Raw genomic sequence first — 19,902 nt, forward strand, 5'->3', positions numbered from 1 at the left:
TGGGTTATGTGGGCCCTTAATATCATTAATGCACTGAGTATTGAACCGAGTTTTGGATCTGTAGTAAAATGTTGACTTTGGTATTAATACCAGCTTTCAGACCTCAGTAATGGCACCAAAATAATACCAAAGCAAATAACGGATCTCTCCCTCTCCTCCATCTTCTCACTGTTACTTTGTTCCCCTATCCCACAAACACGTGTTCCACTGTGCTCCATCATACTTTTACACACCTCCTGAAAATCATTACAAGAAGTGATTATGCCCCCAAGCATGTTTATATAAACGTTCGAAAAGCTTATATATTGGTGAATTGAAATAGATGTACAGTAATATGTATACTCCATCCAAGAGCCAGGGGGTTGTGGGGTTTTCCCTTGGGAATAACACAGTATTCACAGTAACAAACAACTGGTGCTTGAAAACTACCTTTTTACTTTTGGTACCAGAATTAATAAAATGCTTGTCCTGTAGAATTTTAAAAACTGGATTTTTTGGTACCTAATTGTACCCATTACTACATCTGTCACATCTGTTAAAAAGGTCCTGGTTACCGGCTCTCTTTCTTGTGCTTTTTTAATATTTAAACATGAACCTGAGCATCCAACTGTAGCTCTGCAGCTTCTTTTTGTACAAACAATGCTGCTTCATCAAGCTATGGCGACTCTCGTCTTTCTCACTGCATTGTGCTCATTCAAACCATAACTGTTGGGTGAAAACTGGCGCTGGCTGATGACAATCTTGCATATCAGGTGATCAGACAGTTATGTGAAACTTGACCTTGTTTACAGTTCATTTATTATAGTTAGCAGTGCGATTTGCATATATAATGGATATCTAATTTTGCCAACTGGGAAAACTGCTTGTAACAAGTACATGCTGATCGCTTGTGTCTAGCAGTGTTACTGCTGGAGAGCATGTGCTCCCTTTGGCATGACACCTAAGTATAGTATTAGAAATCAGAAAATAACTTAAGCAAAAACATTTATTATTGCAGCTTTTGGGCGGGCAGGGTGTGGAGGTAGGACTCCTAATTATTGCATGTTGGCTGGCTTTTTTGAACAAAGAGAGTATAGGCAATGTAGAAAAATATACAGAGAAAATGGTGTAGTGGTTAAGGAGCTGGAATTGAAACCTCACTCCTCTTTATTCAAATCCCACCGATGGCACCCTGTATGACCCTGAGCAATTTGCGTAATCCTCCTGCATTAAAAAAAAAAAAAAAAATACACACAAAATATACTTTTTAACTTGAGCTGTAAAACTCTTTGGGAGGTGCTTGCCATGGAAGGTGCTAAAGACTGATTGTGTTCCTGTCATAATACAGGAATCTTTCACTTTCAGGAAACTACGCAGCCTTCCTGTGTTCTCCGCTGACGAGGAATATCTAGTAATGTGGAGGGCTGAAATGCTGCTGAGAGCCTACTTTGATCTTAGCAGGGAGAGAATCGTAATGAACTGGAGATTGTCAAGACACTTCTTTTTTTCTGATTTCCACTAGAGGAAGCTTGGCCGCCATTCTAAGAACGAAGACTGACCCCTCCCTACCAAGTCTTGAAATTTCCATACCCATCGAGAGTTACCACAGCAAGTATATTATATAGAGAATGTCCAGACAACTCTGCTAAGCTTGATTGCCTTTCACATACTCATTCCCTAATTCCCTCTCTTGTACAGAATGGTGCATACAATTTTCGCACCCCCCCTATAACATATCATTCTAATTATAGCATATAAAAAGTTATTGTGAAAAGTATTGTGAAAAACATGGCCAGCCTGAAAACATAAAAGAAAAAATTGGTCTGCTAGGCTAATTCAGTCAGTATTAACAATTCGGTAACTGCATGTGGTATTAAAATTCTAATACTTCAGTATAAAACATCTTAAAAAATTCCAAACCAAAAACATATCCCCCACCCCCACCCTACTGCCCCATCCCAACATCAGCACATTTTTTTTTTTTTTTTAAAGTGTCAAGAAAGCAACTCCCAGTGAAGCCATTCCAAACCCGGCACAAAATGAAGAAGGAGAAAGTGAAGCCTCCACATAAGCACCACCACAGTTAAATTCATTCGTGCAACTAAACGATGGCCATATGGCTACCCTCACAGTGTCTACATGGAAACACTATGGGAGCAGAGTCTTTCTGCACACTTGTGTTTTCAGCACTTTGTTGAGGTGGATTAAGAGAGGTGAAAAAGGACATGGACGACATCTCTGCTGTACCAGCAAGGCATTTGGAAAGCAACAAAAATGTATAAAATACAAATGTAACTATAGCAGCCCTCCCCACCTTCCCATGACAAGTCCACTCCCATGTGTCTTAATCTGCTGCTCCCTTATGACACGGCTGTAGTTTGTGAGTCACAATGACCTCACACAGCGCAGAGTGCATGTTAATAGGTACAGGAGGGCAACATCACTGGCTGTGCATAACGAAGGAGATTCATTTGGCAGGTTTAGGCAAGTTCAGAAAATAAAATGTTAAAACACAGGCCTTCAGAAAGGATGATGAAGCAAGGAGCAACACAAGCAGGGCAATTCTCTGTTCTGATGCAGGGGAGGTGGGAGGAAGTTATAGAAAATATCCCCCACCACCAGGTGAGCGTTCTTTGACATTTCATATCCATAAAGTGTAAAATAGCTTCAGTTCCATTGCATCCATGTAGTGTCTTTCAAGCCAATGTACTAATAGTCTGAACCCAAAGTTCTGAGCAAGCCCAGTGGATTCAGTTTTTTTTCCGTTGGCATCAAGAAGTCCATTGTAGAGGGTCGAGATAAAATTACATTTGAACAAACTGGCTGCAGTGGCATCTTGTTCAGTTTCTATTTATTTATTTACTTATGTGTTTTTTTATCGTAGCCCTTTTAAAGGGTAGCCTTCTTCAGTTCAGTTCCTTTTATTTATATATATATATATATATATATATACAAACATATATATATACATACGTACACATATATATACATATGTACATGCGTATATATGTATATATATGTATATATAAATATATGCATATATATCTGCTCATGTTTCTTAACATTTAAAAATGACTTTTGTTAAAAAAAACACTTCTTAGCCCACCCCCCCATCCCCTGATTCCACAGAGGTTCTATGATCTCACAAAGTTCTGGAGCTTCCCGATGGTCTGTGCTGGTAGCTGAAGATACGTTTTCTTGAGGGGCGCTCAGTGATAATCTCAAAAATGTGGGAAGGTGGGAAGGTTGAAGGGGAGACGGAGTAGCCTCACACAGGAAGACTTGAGTTTAGGAGTTCAGCTCCTAACCTTCCCCACCCCAGGCATCAAACCTCCACAGACTGGATTTGGTTCATCTGAGCTCGCATCATCTGCACACTGTTGAGGATCTTCTTCTGATGCCCTGCTAGCGTTACTCCAATCCGGAGAATGTCCCTGTGAATTAAAAAAAAAAAGAGAAAACGGCTTAAAGAAAGGAGCACAGGAGCCCCATGGAGATGCAGTAGCTAGTTCAGTTGCCTCACAGTTCCACAGACCTGAGTTTAATAAAGTCTTTCTTTCTTTCTTCATGCTTTAAATATTTTTCTATCTAATTTCCAGTCCCTCCACTATTATTAGGTGGAATTCATATTTCCTCCTTATGACTGTACAGGTCTTTTCTGAGAACTCCAGTTTTTGCTCACTTCCCAGGAATACTTAAATTAGATTAACTGACCAGATGCAAATGTATAGTGGATTCAGAAAAAGTATTCAGATCCCTGACACCCTGCATGCTTTATTGTGTTGTAGATTTCATTTTAAGTGGACACATTTGCCATTTTTGCCCATCAGTCTACACTAAATAACCCACAATGACAAAGTAAAAACATGTTTTCTACAATTTACAACTGAAATCCAAGACACTTAAAGCGAGCAAGAAATGAGAAATCAAAGTTATGGACACAAATATTCAGGCACACGTACTCCATAGTCATCTGTGACACAACATCGAAGCTAGTAAACTCCGCACTGGCAAAGTTCTCCTTGTACTGTCCCATCTTAATGGCATCAAGCCACTCTTCCACAGTGTTGAAGCTGGAAAAGTCGGGAACACTACGGTCCAAAAGAGGAAGGTGAACCCTATATAAAGATCAAAAAAATAAAACAAATCCAAATGTGTATTGGGAGCATACAGTGTTAATACAAAAACAAAATGGCCACTGAGTTTGGTGAGACTTCATGTTGGAGACATTCTTGTTTCTATTACTTTGCACAAAATGAGGTAATACAGTGTCTTACACAGGACTTTATGGATTTTAGATACTAAAGCCTTATTTTGTGCCGTTATATCATATGCTCAACTTACCCTGATGACAGCGGTGTGGTGGCCTTCAGACTATTAGGATTGCGGATCATTTTATCCAGCGTGTTGACTATCTGGCCAAACTTGGGCCTGTTATTGCGCTCTTTCTGCCAGCAGTCCAGCATAAGCTGATGAAGGGCGCTTGGACAGTCCATAGGTGGGGGCAGCCTGTAGTCTTGTTCAATGGCATTGATGACCTGAGGAGAAAGAGACAGTTTACTGGATTTGTTGATATATGGCTTCATTTGTTTTTTTACATTTGCAGTTACTGAGTTATCAAAAGTACATCCAAACAAACATGATGTTAATAAGCGAAGTGCCACAGTCCAGTGATGCGGCCATTTGGAACCAAACTAAATGATAAAGAGAAGCTTGGCTGGTTTAAATACCAACACCTTTCTGATTGGCTAAATGGCAGAATGGCAATTGTTCATAACAGAAATATCATGAGATTTGAAAGACAGAGACTGATTTTTCTGATTTCAAAGCCTAGTGATAAACTAGATTAAAATAAAAATATTCAAATTATACTATTTTTCTCTCATCATGCATTTTCTCCTAAACATGCATAAATCTGTCTTCTTTAAGTTATGTACAGTTCAAAAAGAAGCATTATAAATGCACATATCTAACTCTGGGTTACTAAAGGCCACAGCTTATCCTGGCAGTATCGGGTTTAAGTCATAAATGAATCCTGGTTAGCAGCTTATAAGCCTACATGCTTAAATATATAAATTGGAGCTTGAGCCTGTGACATCCCACTCTGACAGTGGGCACACACATAGTGGCAGAAAGTATACAGTTTGTTGTTCATCCTTGATGATATGATCAGTCTACAAAATGTAAAGTATGAACAAAACAGAATATTCAGAACTCAGACAGGTGACAGATAAAAAAAATGTGCCACACACATGGAACTGGAGATGGACCCAAGAACCAATCCTGACAATATACACTAAAAACTGGTGCTGTTTAGAATTGATTCTGTATTAGTAAATCATAGAGTTACATTAGGCGTAAAAACTAAACAAGGAATTAAATTCATGAGTTTTGCCAATTAATTAGGAGATAACCAAACACTTGGGGATGGCTTTATTACCATAATGTAAATTGCTCAATGTTTTTACATTTACACTTATCTGCTTAGCATATGCGTTTATCCAAAGTGACTTACAAAAGAGGTAAACAATCGAATAACATTAGGCAAGGGCGTTTGTTCTGCAAGTGTAATAGGGCAGGTAACAAAAGCTGATTGCCACAAGTGAAAAGATGTAATAACTCATACATTTACAATCAATATAGCAATTACACTTAAATAATCAAGAATATAAAGTATTGGAAGTTTTTTTTCCCACTTCTTTTAAGTTAGACAGATATTCACAGAACAGACTTCTTTTGACATTAGTATTCCCAGGGGTAAGTTTGTATGTCCCAAGAATTTGTTGATTTTATTGTCCAATTCATTACTGATTTCCAAAAATAACTCTTATTTGTTCCCCAAGGACAGACATTATACAATCTTCGGTAGATCGCAAAGGTAGTGCAGGTCGATCGCGTTGCATTCAAAAAAAAATTTTTTTAAATGTTAGTCTATCATATATCCTCCCTATGGCATTTGCCACTTGATTGACATAAAGGGCAGCCAGTCTGAGATCTCTTCTCTTCTAACACACTGGTCATCCTGCACGTAGGATCAAACGTGCGAGCTACTGCAAAACTCCGGCTGTGATCTAGTTAGCTTTCCAATTTATATCGACTAAAGAAGGGATTTAAAAAAAAATGTTTGGGGAGGGTATTCTCACACTGTCACAATCGAAGTGCGTTTGTCTGATCTGTCCATCTATCATTGCTGTTCCAAAGAATGAAAATGTGGAAAGGGAGTTTTGAACTGATCATAAAAACTACGAAACTGACATCCTTCCAAAAAGTGATCTGAGAAAGAAAAAGAGAGGGAACCAAAATCGCAGTTAATCGGACAGCTGTCATTTTTCACTCGGCTGAATTCAAAAGCTCCTTGACTGCATTATCCGGCTCTACTTATTTATGCGAGTCAACCTTTTCCCACATGACGATTATTAAATCCAAATACTGTAGTAATCATAAATGTATTGAATTGTTGAAAGGTTTAAAGGTTATTCAGTTATGCAAGATACGACAACATACATTTTATGTATAAAGTATACTCAGTATATACTATATATATATATATATATAATTTTTAATGTAGGTAGATCATTTCGACCTGGTCATTTTGAAAGTAGCTCGCAAGCCGAAAAAGTGCGGGCACCCCTGTTCTAGCAGCATGAGGCCTGAAGGCAGCACCTAACCTAGATAGAACACAGGTCCATGACAGGGTAAGCTCACACACTCTGGATCAACTATATGCACACTCTTCAGATATAAGGAGAAATGAACCTTAATGGGATATGCAAAATGCATAGTGACAGTGCAAGGGCAAAGTCCTCTTGTACAGAAGATGTGCCATGCACACACAGTGGTTAATACTGCTGCCCTTACAGCATCAAGGAACAGAGTTCTCATCCCAGACAATGTGCACATTATACACATTCTCCCATCTTCTTTGTGGATCTTCTCCATATGCTTTCGTTCTTCCCACATCCCAAAGAAATGTTTAGATTGATTGCAAACTCTAATCAATGAGTCAATGTGTGCCTGTTTTGTGCACTGCAAAGCCATGAAATCAGTGGTTGGCTCCAGCTACCCAAAACACATTAACACTAGAATTACCAGAGCCTACGAAAAAACTTGTAAATCCGTCCCACCTTAAATCGCTTCTGAGATAACGTGGCTGAGATAAAAAAACTGACTAAAAAAACAAAACCAAAGCTAACCTTTACAAGTATCATAAATTACACCGGCTGTTACAGACTGAAATCAAATGTATGTTTTTATTCTAAAATAGTAAGACTAAGAGCAGTTTACTTCTCAAACGGAGTGGTGCAGGATCAAACTCGCGACCTTTTGATTCCCAGTCGGCAGCTGATTCTATTGCGCCACGGAGGCAGTCATAATCAACAGATGTCAATGTCGCATGTTAAGGCGGCTTTTTGTTTCTGCAGTTATATTTTTGAATAAAAGCGCAATTGTGTTAGATTTGTAGCTTTTGTGAAAGTATTTGTTTGATACTTCAGGCTTCATACATTATTTAGTTTATGCCTACATTTTGTCATCTACTAGTAGAATATAAAAAACGTTTCTGTTTTAACAATGTGTTCACACAGATTACTGTAGAAACGGAACAGACATGAAATGCATGTGTTCCAAACAACGATCTATCATTTCCACTCTAAAACTCCACTTCACTCCCAGAAAATCAATCGAGGCATGAGCTGGGAGAAGTTTGTGCTCGTTCTAAGTCGGTGGGGGGGATGGAATAGCCGGCTGCTTACAGCCTGATTTTTATCAGCACATTTAGATTACAAAAGACGCTGGTGGAGAGCTGTGAACAATTTTAAGAAGCGATTTAAGGTGGGACGGATTTACGAGTTTTTTTGTAGGCTCTGGTAATTCTAGTGTTAAATGGATTAGATTAATAAAGGATAAATACATAGATGAAATTGTATTGGTTATTTTTAAGTTTGACAGTGAAAGATGATCAAATGTAAGCCTGTATCACATAAGCATGTGTTGATTATTGAAACGGTACACCCAGTGCTTTAGTGGTTTCACTATGTGTGGAGTCTCTCTACCCCTTTCCCTGTATCAGATTCATAAGACATGCTACACTTTTGTGTTTGACTACTGTATCCCCTTTGCTGTCTGTCGTTACTCAGTTACACATTGTGAATTGTGTGTCTTTAACTGAATATGTCTTATGTCTCTGAATTCAGGGTCTTTTACTTTGATTATCTTGTGCTATGTGTCTTATACATTCCACTGTATAAACATCAGTATCGAAGAGCTGGGATGTCTGTGAAGATACTCTGACTTTGACTCCCAACACCTGCAAGCGTTTCTCCTCCTAGTTTTCAGAGAATTTTCTTACATCTCTAAAAAGTGGTGCACTGATGACTTTACAGTAGACTGGTCCCAAAAACAGTCTGTTTGTTCTACTCTTGTGCCAAATGAAGTATAGTCTTGTATCCCTTCATGAACCTGGACTAGAAAATTAAAAACGGATTGGCATATTAAAAGTAACTTTTAATCTTACTAACTTCTGCCCTAATAAATACGAGCGACTTTAACAATTGTCTTTTTTCTTTCTTTATAAAATGTGCCACCGTAGAATTTGTGGAAGTAATCTCGTTTTGGCTATGAGATCACAGAAATGGAACAATTTAGATGCAAAGAATTTACAACCTGGAGGCTTTTTTGTGTATAGAGGAAAAATGAGGGATTTGTGATCTTTGTCTTTTTGAATCAGACAAGGTGGACGCTGATGATTAAAGTACAATCACCTAATGATTCTGAAGTCGTATTGGAACCATTGGGAAATTGGACACAGGTGTAATAGGAAAAGCACAGTTCCTCTTCCTACAGCCCATTTTGTAAAACACACCCCAGGGAAATTTGCAGCTTTTGTTGTGCAACAAAATACCACAATTGCAGTATTTAAGGAAAAGGGCTTTAGAGTCAAATTTGGTGCAAAACGACCATCATTATAAAGAATGATTGCCTTTTATAGTGGATTTTGGATAATGTGAACCATATCCACTTATTCTCTAAACCATTTTCTGAAAACACTGTATTCATTACAGAGACATTGGTAACCATCACCTATTTTGACAGCATTAGAGGAAAGTAAGTACTAACCCTGGCATGCCAATCTATCACAGGGCACAGTTATGCACAAGCCCACATTCATATTGGACCAGTTCTGACAAACTAAATTAACATGGACGTCTTTTTGATATGGAAAGGATTTAGAAAGCTATGAAGAAACCCACTTAGATAAAGGGATTATTATTATCACTATGCAGACAGTGGCCAGGACAGGATTTGGATCCAGATCCTTTTAATTAGAAGGCAACAACAGTAACCACTCTACCACCAGGCCACATTGTTTACTTCATAAAACACACTGACATGAAAATTGATTACTTTTCAACCTATTCAAATAAATGTTTTATCTTTACAAGAATCTAAAAAATCATCTGCAGTGATCATCTACAGTACTCGGTGAAAATTATATGTAGACAGATGATTATTTCTGTTTCACAAATGCCTTGTGCCATTGAAGAACCACCTTTAACATTTTGTTATATCCTGATTTTTACAAAGGTAACGAAGAAGCAATCTGCCTCATGCCTTAAAACAGCTATGTCTAAACAGATACACCGCCTATTACTGAAGAGATGTTAATGTAATTTAATTGTTATGTGTATTATGGACCCTGCCATTTTGCAAAAGCTTAAATAAAGCAAGTCAGAGCCTTGTGAACAGGTTAATGTCACATCCCTCATGTTTGCCATACAGTATAATCGTTTCTACCAAAATTATTCTCGGATTTCACATTTTGTTAGTTTGAATGCCAGAGTCTGGCTTTTAGATATCAAATAGTTGTGGCACGTGTCTGGGGGTGGTACCCAGCCGGGATACCCAGGAGGACTGGAGGCCTCCTCCAGACCACGAGGGGGTGACCGACCTGGTGACTTCGGGGACCACGGGTACAGAGCTTTGAAGCTCAGCTGCGGCACTGGGTTGTGTGTGTCACTGTTGTAAATAAACGTGTGTGGTGCTGTAAGATCGTGTCTACCTGTCTGTGTCCGGGCTGTTCCTCACATAGTGAAAACTCCTTTTCTCAAAACCTAAACAAGCTAACATGAAGTCAGAATTAGATTGTAACAAAAATGTTGACTATATTCCAACCTCCCACATTTTGGCGTCTGTATTTAAATAACTGCATGCTGACCCTTTCTGATCTAACACATGTTGTTGAGTTCTTCCTGTTGTTTGACTAACATACTATATTCTAATATTAAAATACCCTGACAGGGATATTTGATCTCTCAGTACAAGAGTAAACAAGGGTATATTAATTTGGGCTTAAACCCAGCATATATCCCACTAAAATTAACCTCTAGGGGGCAACATATAAAAAAAATATCTATTGTATGACTCATTAATTATATGGACTTTTTACACATCCCAGAAAAACACTAAAATTGCCCAACTTCTGAAGAGAGAAGAAGCTAAACGTAAACAGCAATAAACAGTAATTAAAGTGCTGGAACTCTGTGCCAATGTTAATAATTTGTATTAATTTCAGTTAGAACTCAACGAAGACTAATGTTTATAATATACACACAAGAGTGCTTCATTGGCAGTTTGCCTTTGTTTGAGCTCGAAGTTTCTAGGCGCTCCCTATTTGGGATGTGTTAATCAGCACTGGCAGGTAGTCAGACAACATGGGACGGTAGAAAGCACCCGAGTCCTTGTTGACCTTGTCAATCCCCCGGTAGCCATGCATTTTTTGGTGTGATGCGGGGGAAGATCTTGGAGATGCTCATAAAATCTCAAGGGAGCTAAAGACCGCTGCAAGAATGACATTAAAGTGAGCATGCAAAGAACAGCAACATAACAGAACCTCTACAGAGAACTGCTTAATGTGCTATGAAAGGTCAAAACAGGCCACCACTACCACCCACCCACCATATGTGACACAATGGAGCTGTAACATCAACAGACAGCTACTACTAACTTTTACCACCATGCTATGGTCACAGTCAGATGAGAGTAAGATGATATACAGATATTCAGGGGAACTCATTCTGTTCTGTGGAAGTGCCTGGGATATTTCATTGTAGATTTTCTGTAATTTAAGTGGACAGAAAGCATAGTAGGCTGATATATGGAGAACAGTGCAGTATTTCTGTTGTAGTATGCAGATTCTTTTTTCAAAGGAGGTATAAAAGATATAATCTAAACATAAAACATTTTGCCAGTGATGCAAACATCAGGAAAGCCATGCCAGTGTATTTCAGTGGATGAACTGGCTTCCCCTATCTGTGTTATCAGGTTTACAAGAGGAGCAGGAGTCAATGTCAAGCAAAATTCCCCATCCATCCATCCATTTACCCTGGGACACTAAAGTCTATCCTAGCAGCTACGGACTGTAGTCAAAAACATGGGATAGGTTGCCAGCACACACCGCAACATTTTATAACAGCAAATCTACCGAACTGACATGTCCATGGGCTGAGGTAAAAGTACTGTGAGTTAAGAAACTTGTCACAGTATCTCTGTCATTCAGTCTTGCATTCATATAGTGCCTTTCATATGAAAACTCTCACAAAGATACTTAAGAACGTGATACAAGTTGAAGAACCTAACAAGGCAATATATGAACCTGAACAGGGCTTCAGCCTATTAGCAGTGTTAACATGAACACAATCATTCACACTTGGGTGTCTTAGTGCTACCAATATATTTTAGAGTGTTTTAGGTAGGGCTTTTGAATTTACTGCTGGCACCAAACTGAAGTGATATTTTGTATTGCCCATTTGTGATATGCACACACACACACTCTCAAAGCCTAGAAATGACCTAAATACTTTTTTCTTGCCTTTTCCAGTATTTGTGTCCTTTGTTATGCACCATCTATTTAGCATAAGCATGCAAGATTTGGGATTAGTCTCACAGTGAAAGACACTGTAATATACAGTGAAGAAGTGACAGTCTTGTATATGATCACAAGCAATGTCTTGAATCACTGTGAGGGTAGCCACTTCAGAACCAGAGTGGATTCCACATGCTGCATAGTTTTGAATTCCACTAAAACACAGAAATTGTTTTCAGCCAGAAGGCCTTACAATCTTAGGCTGACCTGTGGTAAGAAGTGAAGTAGACGACTGAATCTACAGAACAAAAGACTCTTAAATGAAGGGGCTGTAAAATATTAAAAAGCTGCGCCTCATCTACTTGCTGCATGAATATTAATTGGCAAAGACGTTCCAAGGGCCAATTAAGAGATCCCAACGTGGCGCCGTTGGGAGAGGAACACAAAGGTTAACTTCTAATTGGGCATCCAGAGACAGGCCGGCTGCTGTGGTGTGGCACTCTAAGCCCAAGGAGAGCCACAAGACTTCCGACCGCACAACTCGACTGCAGACATTCACCTCAGCCAGGCAAACATTCTTTTTTTCCTTTTGTTCAAATATACTAATTTAAGGAGGAGTATAGCTTATGAATAAAATAAAGGAGATTTGGGTCTTACTAAAACAGAAGAAATAGCAAATGTATAACCTCAGCTGACACAACTGCTCAGATTTGTATATGAATGTTCATGTGGTTACATACAGTACTGTACCTTGAATGGGTATGCGCAAGCAGGAGCTAAGTGAACATCTGCATGACCAGACACATAGAAATCTTATGTCCTGTATTAAAGTGTATTTTTAGAATTAAACTATAGGCTATGGCTGTTATCTGTTCATTTTTTTATCAACAAAATGTAGTTCTGTAGGCTTGTTGTTCATTGACCATAAAAAATACTAAAATAAATAAAATTTCTTTTAATTACATATAAAATATGTATACATAATACATATGGCATAAAATAAAACTAAACTTGACATAATTACAAGTTACCAGATTGTTCAATTTTTTGTGTAAAAGCTTAATTTAAGAAAGTTAGTTTTCACCATTTCGCTAACAAAAATATATACATGTATGTATGTATGTGTGTGTATGTATATACTGTATATATATATAAATATATATCATACATAAAAACACACTGTCACACAATATTGATATCGGCAATTATACTATGCTTAAATGTAAATATACCTGCACTTAAAAACTGTAATCATTTTTAATCATTTTGCACTACAGCTTTTTTGCTATTAACATATACATTTGGACTATGTATACATGTGTGTTTTTTTCTTCTGTTTATCTGCCAGAGATTCGTAATTCTTGGGGTGTAATTATAAATGTGATTTACCATTTTAATTATGTAGTACTTGTTTCTTACCAAGTCTTCCTTGACAATAACATAATAAACTGTACAAATCTTTAAAAAAGCAACAAATGTATCAAATATTCATAAGTTGTTTATCAAGAAGACACAAGACTAACATGCTTATTAACAGGTTTATAAGTAAAAGACACATTTTGCTGTTAAGCTAACATGTTTCTTTTTCCAATTGAAAAAGTAGGCTGCTGCACTTAAAACAAGCTCGCTGTCAAAACTAAAATGGTGTCCATTTTAATTAAAGAAGGAAAAAAATAAAGTTCTAGCTATCTAATATAAAAAGGTCTGAATTGATTAAAGTAGCATATCTAGCCATTTGTCTAACTGCACAAGACAACGCCTCCAACTTAATTTCTTCAGTTTATTACTGCACTTTGTTTAACGTAAAGGCCAATATTTCAATCGTATCTCACAAAACAAGCCTTGAAATCCTGTTCATTGTTTACACTGCAAGAGGTTTGCAGGGACAAAAAGAAAAAAAAGACACATGCAAGGAGCTCTTTTCAACTAAATGACCATAAAGCTTAGAAAAGCAGGGGCTGAAAAGACCAGTTTCTGGACAATTTAACGATCACCAATCAAGTCTATTTTTGTGAAAATCGGCTGAATTAGATTGGTGGCCGATCAAGTGGTGCATCTTGAGTAGATAGTCGTGTGCATTTTCAAGAGAAGGATTTGCATTACAGGTGGGTGTCGGTGCACATGAGGGTATACATATACAGTATATACAGTATATAGTACTTGATAGGTGAGCATCTGAAAGTGCATGAATGTTTGTTTTATGTGCTTGTGGATTTGTTCATGTAGGCACAGGGTCAGAGCTTTGTAGTGTTCCACCAGAATCATAAGCACTAGCACTTTAATTATTATAATTCTAATTTAATTAGATAAGTATCGGAAGCTTTATGAACGTTATATCTTCTTCTCTAGCTATTCCCATTTTGATATGGGGTTACTATTTTTTTGACTAGATTAGAGGTTCATGGAGACAGAAGCCTGTGTCAGCAGCATCAGATGCAAGGCAATTAACAGCCTTGGACAGGCCCCAGCCTAAAAGAGGGGCCGAATCGCATGGAGCTAATTCAGACTCGTGCTTTATTTATGAATAGCATCTGGTGATGGCACCTCTACATGTCATCAAATATCAGTCCAGGTTTTTTTTTATGTATTTTTTTGACACTGCTATCGTGGGCTGCATCGGGAGTGGGTAGGAGGAGGAGTATAGGAACCTAATCAAGGACTTTGTTAAATGGTGCAACTCAAACCACCTACACCTGAATACCAGCAAAACCAAAGAGCTGGTGGTGGATTTTAGGAGGCCCAGACCCCTCCCAGACCCCGTGATCATCAGAGGTGACTGTATGCAGAGGGTGGAGACCTATAAATACCTGGGAGTGCAGCTGGATGATAAATTGGACTGGACTGCCAATACTGATGCTCTGTGCAAGAGAGGACAGAGCTGATTATACTTCCTTAGAAGGCTGGCGTCCTCAACAGCTGCAATAAGATGCTGCAGATGTTCTATCAGATGGTTGTGGCGAGCGCCCTCTTCTACGTGGTGGCGTGCTGAGGAGGCAGCATAAAGAAGAAGGACGTCTCACACCTGGACAAATTGGTGAGAAAGGCAGGCTCTATTGTAGGCATGGAGCTGGACAATTTGACATTAATGGCAGAGCGATGGGCGCTGATCAGGCTCCTGTCAATCATGGAGAATCCAATGCATCCACTGAACAGGATCATCTCCAGGCAGAGGAACAGCTTCAGCAACAGACTGCTGTCACCGTCCTGCTCCACTGATAGACTGAGGAGATCAGTCCTCCCCCACACTATGCGACTCTTCAGTTCCACCCAGGGGGGTAAACATTAACATTATACAAGATTATAGACTGTTATACCCGCCTCACACTCTCCACCTTGCATTTTTTAACTTGCACTGCGCCTTTATTGCTCTTTAATTAATATTGTTTTTATCAGTACACTGCTGCTGGAGTATGTGAATTTCCCCTTATTGATTAATAAAGTATCTATCTATCTATCTATCTATCTATCTATCTATCTATCTATCTATCTATCTATCTATCTATCTATCTATCTATCTATCTATCTATCTATCTATCTATCTATCACGTCTGGCTGGTGGAGCCACCTCCATTTGAAATTATGACCTCTTCAGTGTGTTTAAGAAGTGTTTGAACACTCACTGTCTACACTTTCTGTCTAACTGATACTGGCTGGCAGTTTCTTGTAACTAAGGCAATATAATTAACTTGCATTTTGTTCTGAGCTCTTCATTAGTGACAATTTTGTAACCATGTTCTGTAACATTTTTTCCTAAATAGTTCCCTTGACTGACGTTTACTCGATTATGTTGACCTCTTTTGTGAGTTGTTTTGGATAAAAGCATCTGCTAAATAAATAAGTGTAAATGTAAATTTACAAGGTGTGGCACAGTGGTAAGCACAGATGCCTCACAGCTTTAACAGGGTGGGCTCAGATATCCTCCTGGTCACTTTTCATGTGGAATTTACATATTTCCAAACGATTCCGTAGGCTTTTCTGTGGCTACTCTATTGAGAGTGATTTAGACTTTTATCTCCATTATATACTGTATGCAAATATGTACACTACTTCAAAGTTGTACATGTTTAACTGCAATATGTAAATGTACGGTATTCATGAGGATGTGTGCATTACCTTGAATGTGCAGTGTGAGCAGTGGAATGTTTGCCAAGCCAACAGAGCTCAGTAAAATGTGTCATTGAGACACAGAATTTATTAGCCAAGTGAATCATAGTAAATGTGGCTGGAAACACAATGTTTACAGCCCCCAGGCAGCTATGTTACTCTTGGAGCAGTTCAAGTCAAATTCTAGTCAAATTCCTTCATATATTGTAAATAGCCCATGAGAACAGACATGTTCTATAAAACTCCTATTACCTGTAACCATATTAATTACCTTGTAGCAGTGTTTACTATGGAAAGTGCTAAGTAACGATCAGGGCATGCATCTAGCCTTGCCATGGCCTTTGTGGCCATAAAAAGGACACTATGTCCTTCAACAGGAAATCCCAGAATCTCACTGAACCCAAACCTCATGGCCTCATTCATCAATTTTCTGTAATTTATTAAGAGGCCATTTGCAGACAATCTGCTGGTTCAGTAATGGTTTGGGTAAAGTTAACTCTGCCAATAAGGTGAACCTTTAATTAATTATAGCCAGTAATAGGCTTTTGAAATAAAAAAAAAACAAAAACATGTTGTTCAATATTATGTTCACATTCTGTTTCAAGTTGAATTGATAAATCAATGCTATAAAGTACCTTTTGCTGAAACTGAAATGTATACTTTTATATAGTTGTTACTGTATATACTTTTATCACTTTGCTTTTTATGGTCTTTATCTTTTAACAATGCTAGGCACACTGACAGTTCTCTTTTACCGATTGTGTTGAAACTGCTTATGTGCATGAAACTGTCATCTCTAGTTCTACTAAGCTTTGAAGGCTGAAAAGAAATGCCACGTAAACTGAATTATTGGTAGGTGCAGATGGGTTGGATACATCAAGAACAAAGAAAAATAAAAACTTCTTCACTGTAAGTAGTGCATTTAAAAAATAATAATATTGAGACATAACATTTCAGAACTTCCTTTAAAGTAAACTATTCCCTTCAATTCAAAAGTTGTTTATAAAAATATACATGTAGTATATTTGAATGAGCAGAGGTCAGATTTATAAAATTTGCATACACACAAAAAAAGGCAAGAAATGTGCATATGCAACACTTTCCATGCAAAAATCAGGAGTTATAAAATAAAACTTTACAGGAGAATGTGTGTATATTTACGGCAATTCTGATCCAACCGTGCTCAACATTTCGGAGAAAGTGTTAAATGCAATCAAACACGCTATAATAATAATTCATATCTCTGTGCTGTTATTATAATGTGCTTTAAGCAAGTCCTTTGGAGCTGTGTCCTGACTTGGGCCTAGCATAAGAACAACAGACTGCCTGAAATCAGAATACACCTGTTCATACCCTAGTTTTAACAACGGCTGACTTTCATGTTACAGGCACTTAACCAGAGGGTTAGGGTTAGGGCTGACAGCTAGGCTTCGGTTCCATCATGACCACTTTGCAGTATATTCCATATGCTATGGGTGTACAGGCCAACATAAAAAAAAAACAATTTGCTGCAGTGTCTGGTTTTCCTGACATATTCGGGCCAATTGACTGCACTAATATTGTAATAAGGACACCTAGTGAGAGTGAAGCTGTGACATTCCACTAACACACAAGTCATCTGTGATGGCAAGGAGAGACTTACAAACAGCATGGCTTGCTCACGGGGGACAACCCAGGCTTCATTTACTTTGAGGCAAAGCAGTGCTGGCAGATAACTTGCTGGTGATGCTGTATGTGATGGCTGACTTGTTGGTAAGGCTCAAATACAGGTGGCAGCGTGTGGATAGTTCAGGTGGGAGGCTGCCCTGCCAGTCAATGAAGGTCTGCAGCATTGTGATTTCATATACACGACGTTGATTAGCATAGTCCATATATAGCTTTATCAGGGAGGCACTTGGGTGGAGTTTGGAACATGTTCACACACACACACACACATTTAGAAGATGATTGTGATTTTTAAAGGGTAAATGGCGTAAAAAACGTGCACATGCCAGGTTTTATAAATGAGATTTTTTCTTTTTTTTTTTTGCTGTACAAATGTTCCTGTTTTTTGGTATACACATACTTTCACACTCAAACTCACATAAAGTTTTATAAATGAGACCCTAGGTACTTTGCTTGTTGCAGTGCACTTGTGAGTGGGTGAGCCATAGAAGAGATTGCAAAGCCACACTTAAAACACTTTGTCCACCTACATTTTTGACGTGTAACACAAATGAAATGAACACTTTCTCTAAACTTCTTAAAATATTGTCCATTTAATGTACATTGCTCCAACAATTAAATTGATTGTAATTTTATTTCATCTAGGCTGACTTTTATTCTTTGTACAGCATAGTCACATTTCACCAGTAGAAATTGTTTAAATGAGAGATAAGAAGTTATTATTTCATTTTTTGGATTTAAGCAAAAGGTCAAAAGGAGAGTAAATATAAGGTTTTGTATATGTGCACTCATGATTATGACAGGTCTCTGATGTAAAGCAGAAATAGATGGTAGTATTTAAAAATGGGGAAAGGAAATGCCTTTCATAAGTAAGCAATTCAATTCATCGTGAAGGAGTAGGGATGAAAATTTGGAGGCCTGTGAGAAAGTGTCAGGAGCATGTGGTTAATACCTTTTGTGGTTAGATTGGTTTCTATGTATTATTAATGTTCATTAACATTTTTATTTGTAACACGATCAAGAATATATTTGTTTTATTCGGATGCGTTACTCTTTTATATCTCTTGCTGTTTTGATATTTCTTTGTGTTTTGATTTTTGTTTTGTCTTTCTCATGGGTGATGTCATTTCTGTGATGGTGCTTGGCTTGGCAACGTGCTAAGTTAGAAAGCAGCATATGATGTCAGCAGCATACTCAAAAAAGTGTCTAAACAAAGGAAAGTCTTTATTGAAGGCTAACTCTCAACTTTAAAGATAAAAGGCTTCATGGAGAGAACATCTGTTTTTAATTTGCGTTTCATTTTGTAATTAGTTCAGTCCTAATAAGATGAAAAAAGATAACAAGCTCTGTATACTGTCTCTGCTCTCCTTTACAATGCCCGCCACTCACAAAATACATTTGTTCTCTGGGACATCCAGCCTGTCTCACTGATCATACTATGTTGCAAACTTAAAGAGAGTTTCTGTTTATTGATTTCACCCACTGCAATTTATTGCACACTTTGCCCACATATGATTGTGATGGACCATCGCCTGAGCTGAGAGTTTCTGTGGTGACTTTGTTACATTAGAAGAAGAAAAGCACATAGTCTATTTACTTTTGTAAAGAGTCCCCAAGATAGAAATGGTTAAAGGGCTATTCTCAATGTTATTTGTACATCCTTACACAGAACAAATACATACATCCTGATTTGTCATGTCCCAGTATGGTCTCTCTCCGTAAGACATCACCTCCCACATAACAATGCCGTAACTCCAGACATCACTGGCTGAGGTGAACTTTCGGTACTGAATTGCTTCAGGTGCCGTCCATCGAATTGGAATCTTTCCGCCCTGCAAAAAACACCGAGAAAATTGACATTGATAAGGAGAAGACCAAGCAAGCTCACACAAGTAACCAAACATCAGATATCAAATATTTCCCCTTGAGAGTGATGTCTGATACTGGATTTAATTCTGCCTTCTCTCCAAGAATGAACTTTGTAGATTGTTAAAACTAGTCAATCAAACTGACCATGGAAAAATGTGTTACCTGGAGAAAGTACTATGTGGAAAAGAAAGATGGTCTGGCTAGTGACAAAATCAGAAATCCAACCACAGAGAAAGGGGTAAACTGGGCAATCAAGAAATCACTTGTACTGTGTATCTGAACACCATGCAGAGTGTGCCATAGCCTTTTCAGTCCAACAGCACAACTGTGTGATAAACAGTACTTCTCACTCCATTGTTCATGAAAGGTCTTTTCAGTAACAGGTGATTTGCAAAAGATTTACTGGGGCCTGTAAGTTAAAAGGG

General features: G+C 38.1%; 1 protein-coding gene across 3 annotated transcripts in view; it reads right to left on the bottom strand.

Annotated features, from left to right (window-relative positions):
- Window positions 1–3,090: 3,090 nt before the first annotated feature.
- The window catches only part of LOC120530911 (ephrin type-B receptor 2), a 478,580-nt gene continuing 461,768 nt past the window's right edge, over window positions 3,091–19,902 (bottom strand). For all 3 annotated transcript variants that reach the window (XM_039755704.1, XM_039755705.1, XM_039755703.1), the window contains exons 13-16: window positions 19,291–19,440; window positions 4,324–4,517; window positions 3,942–4,097; window positions 3,091–3,413 (exon numbers count right to left, since the gene is read on the bottom strand). In XM_039755704.1, coding sequence (XP_039611638.1) covers window positions 3,305–3,413; window positions 3,942–4,097; window positions 4,324–4,517; window positions 19,291–19,440 — 609 coding nt within the window. In that variant the 3' untranslated portion in view covers window positions 3,091–3,304. The remainder of the gene's footprint in view (window positions 3,414–3,941; window positions 4,098–4,323; window positions 4,518–19,290; window positions 19,441–19,902) is intronic.

This window comes from Polypterus senegalus, chromosome 6 (genome assembly GCF_016835505.1).
Source record: "Polypterus senegalus isolate Bchr_013 chromosome 6, ASM1683550v1, whole genome shotgun sequence".
NCBI lineage: Eukaryota > Metazoa > Chordata > Cladistia > Polypteriformes > Polypteridae > Polypterus > Polypterus senegalus.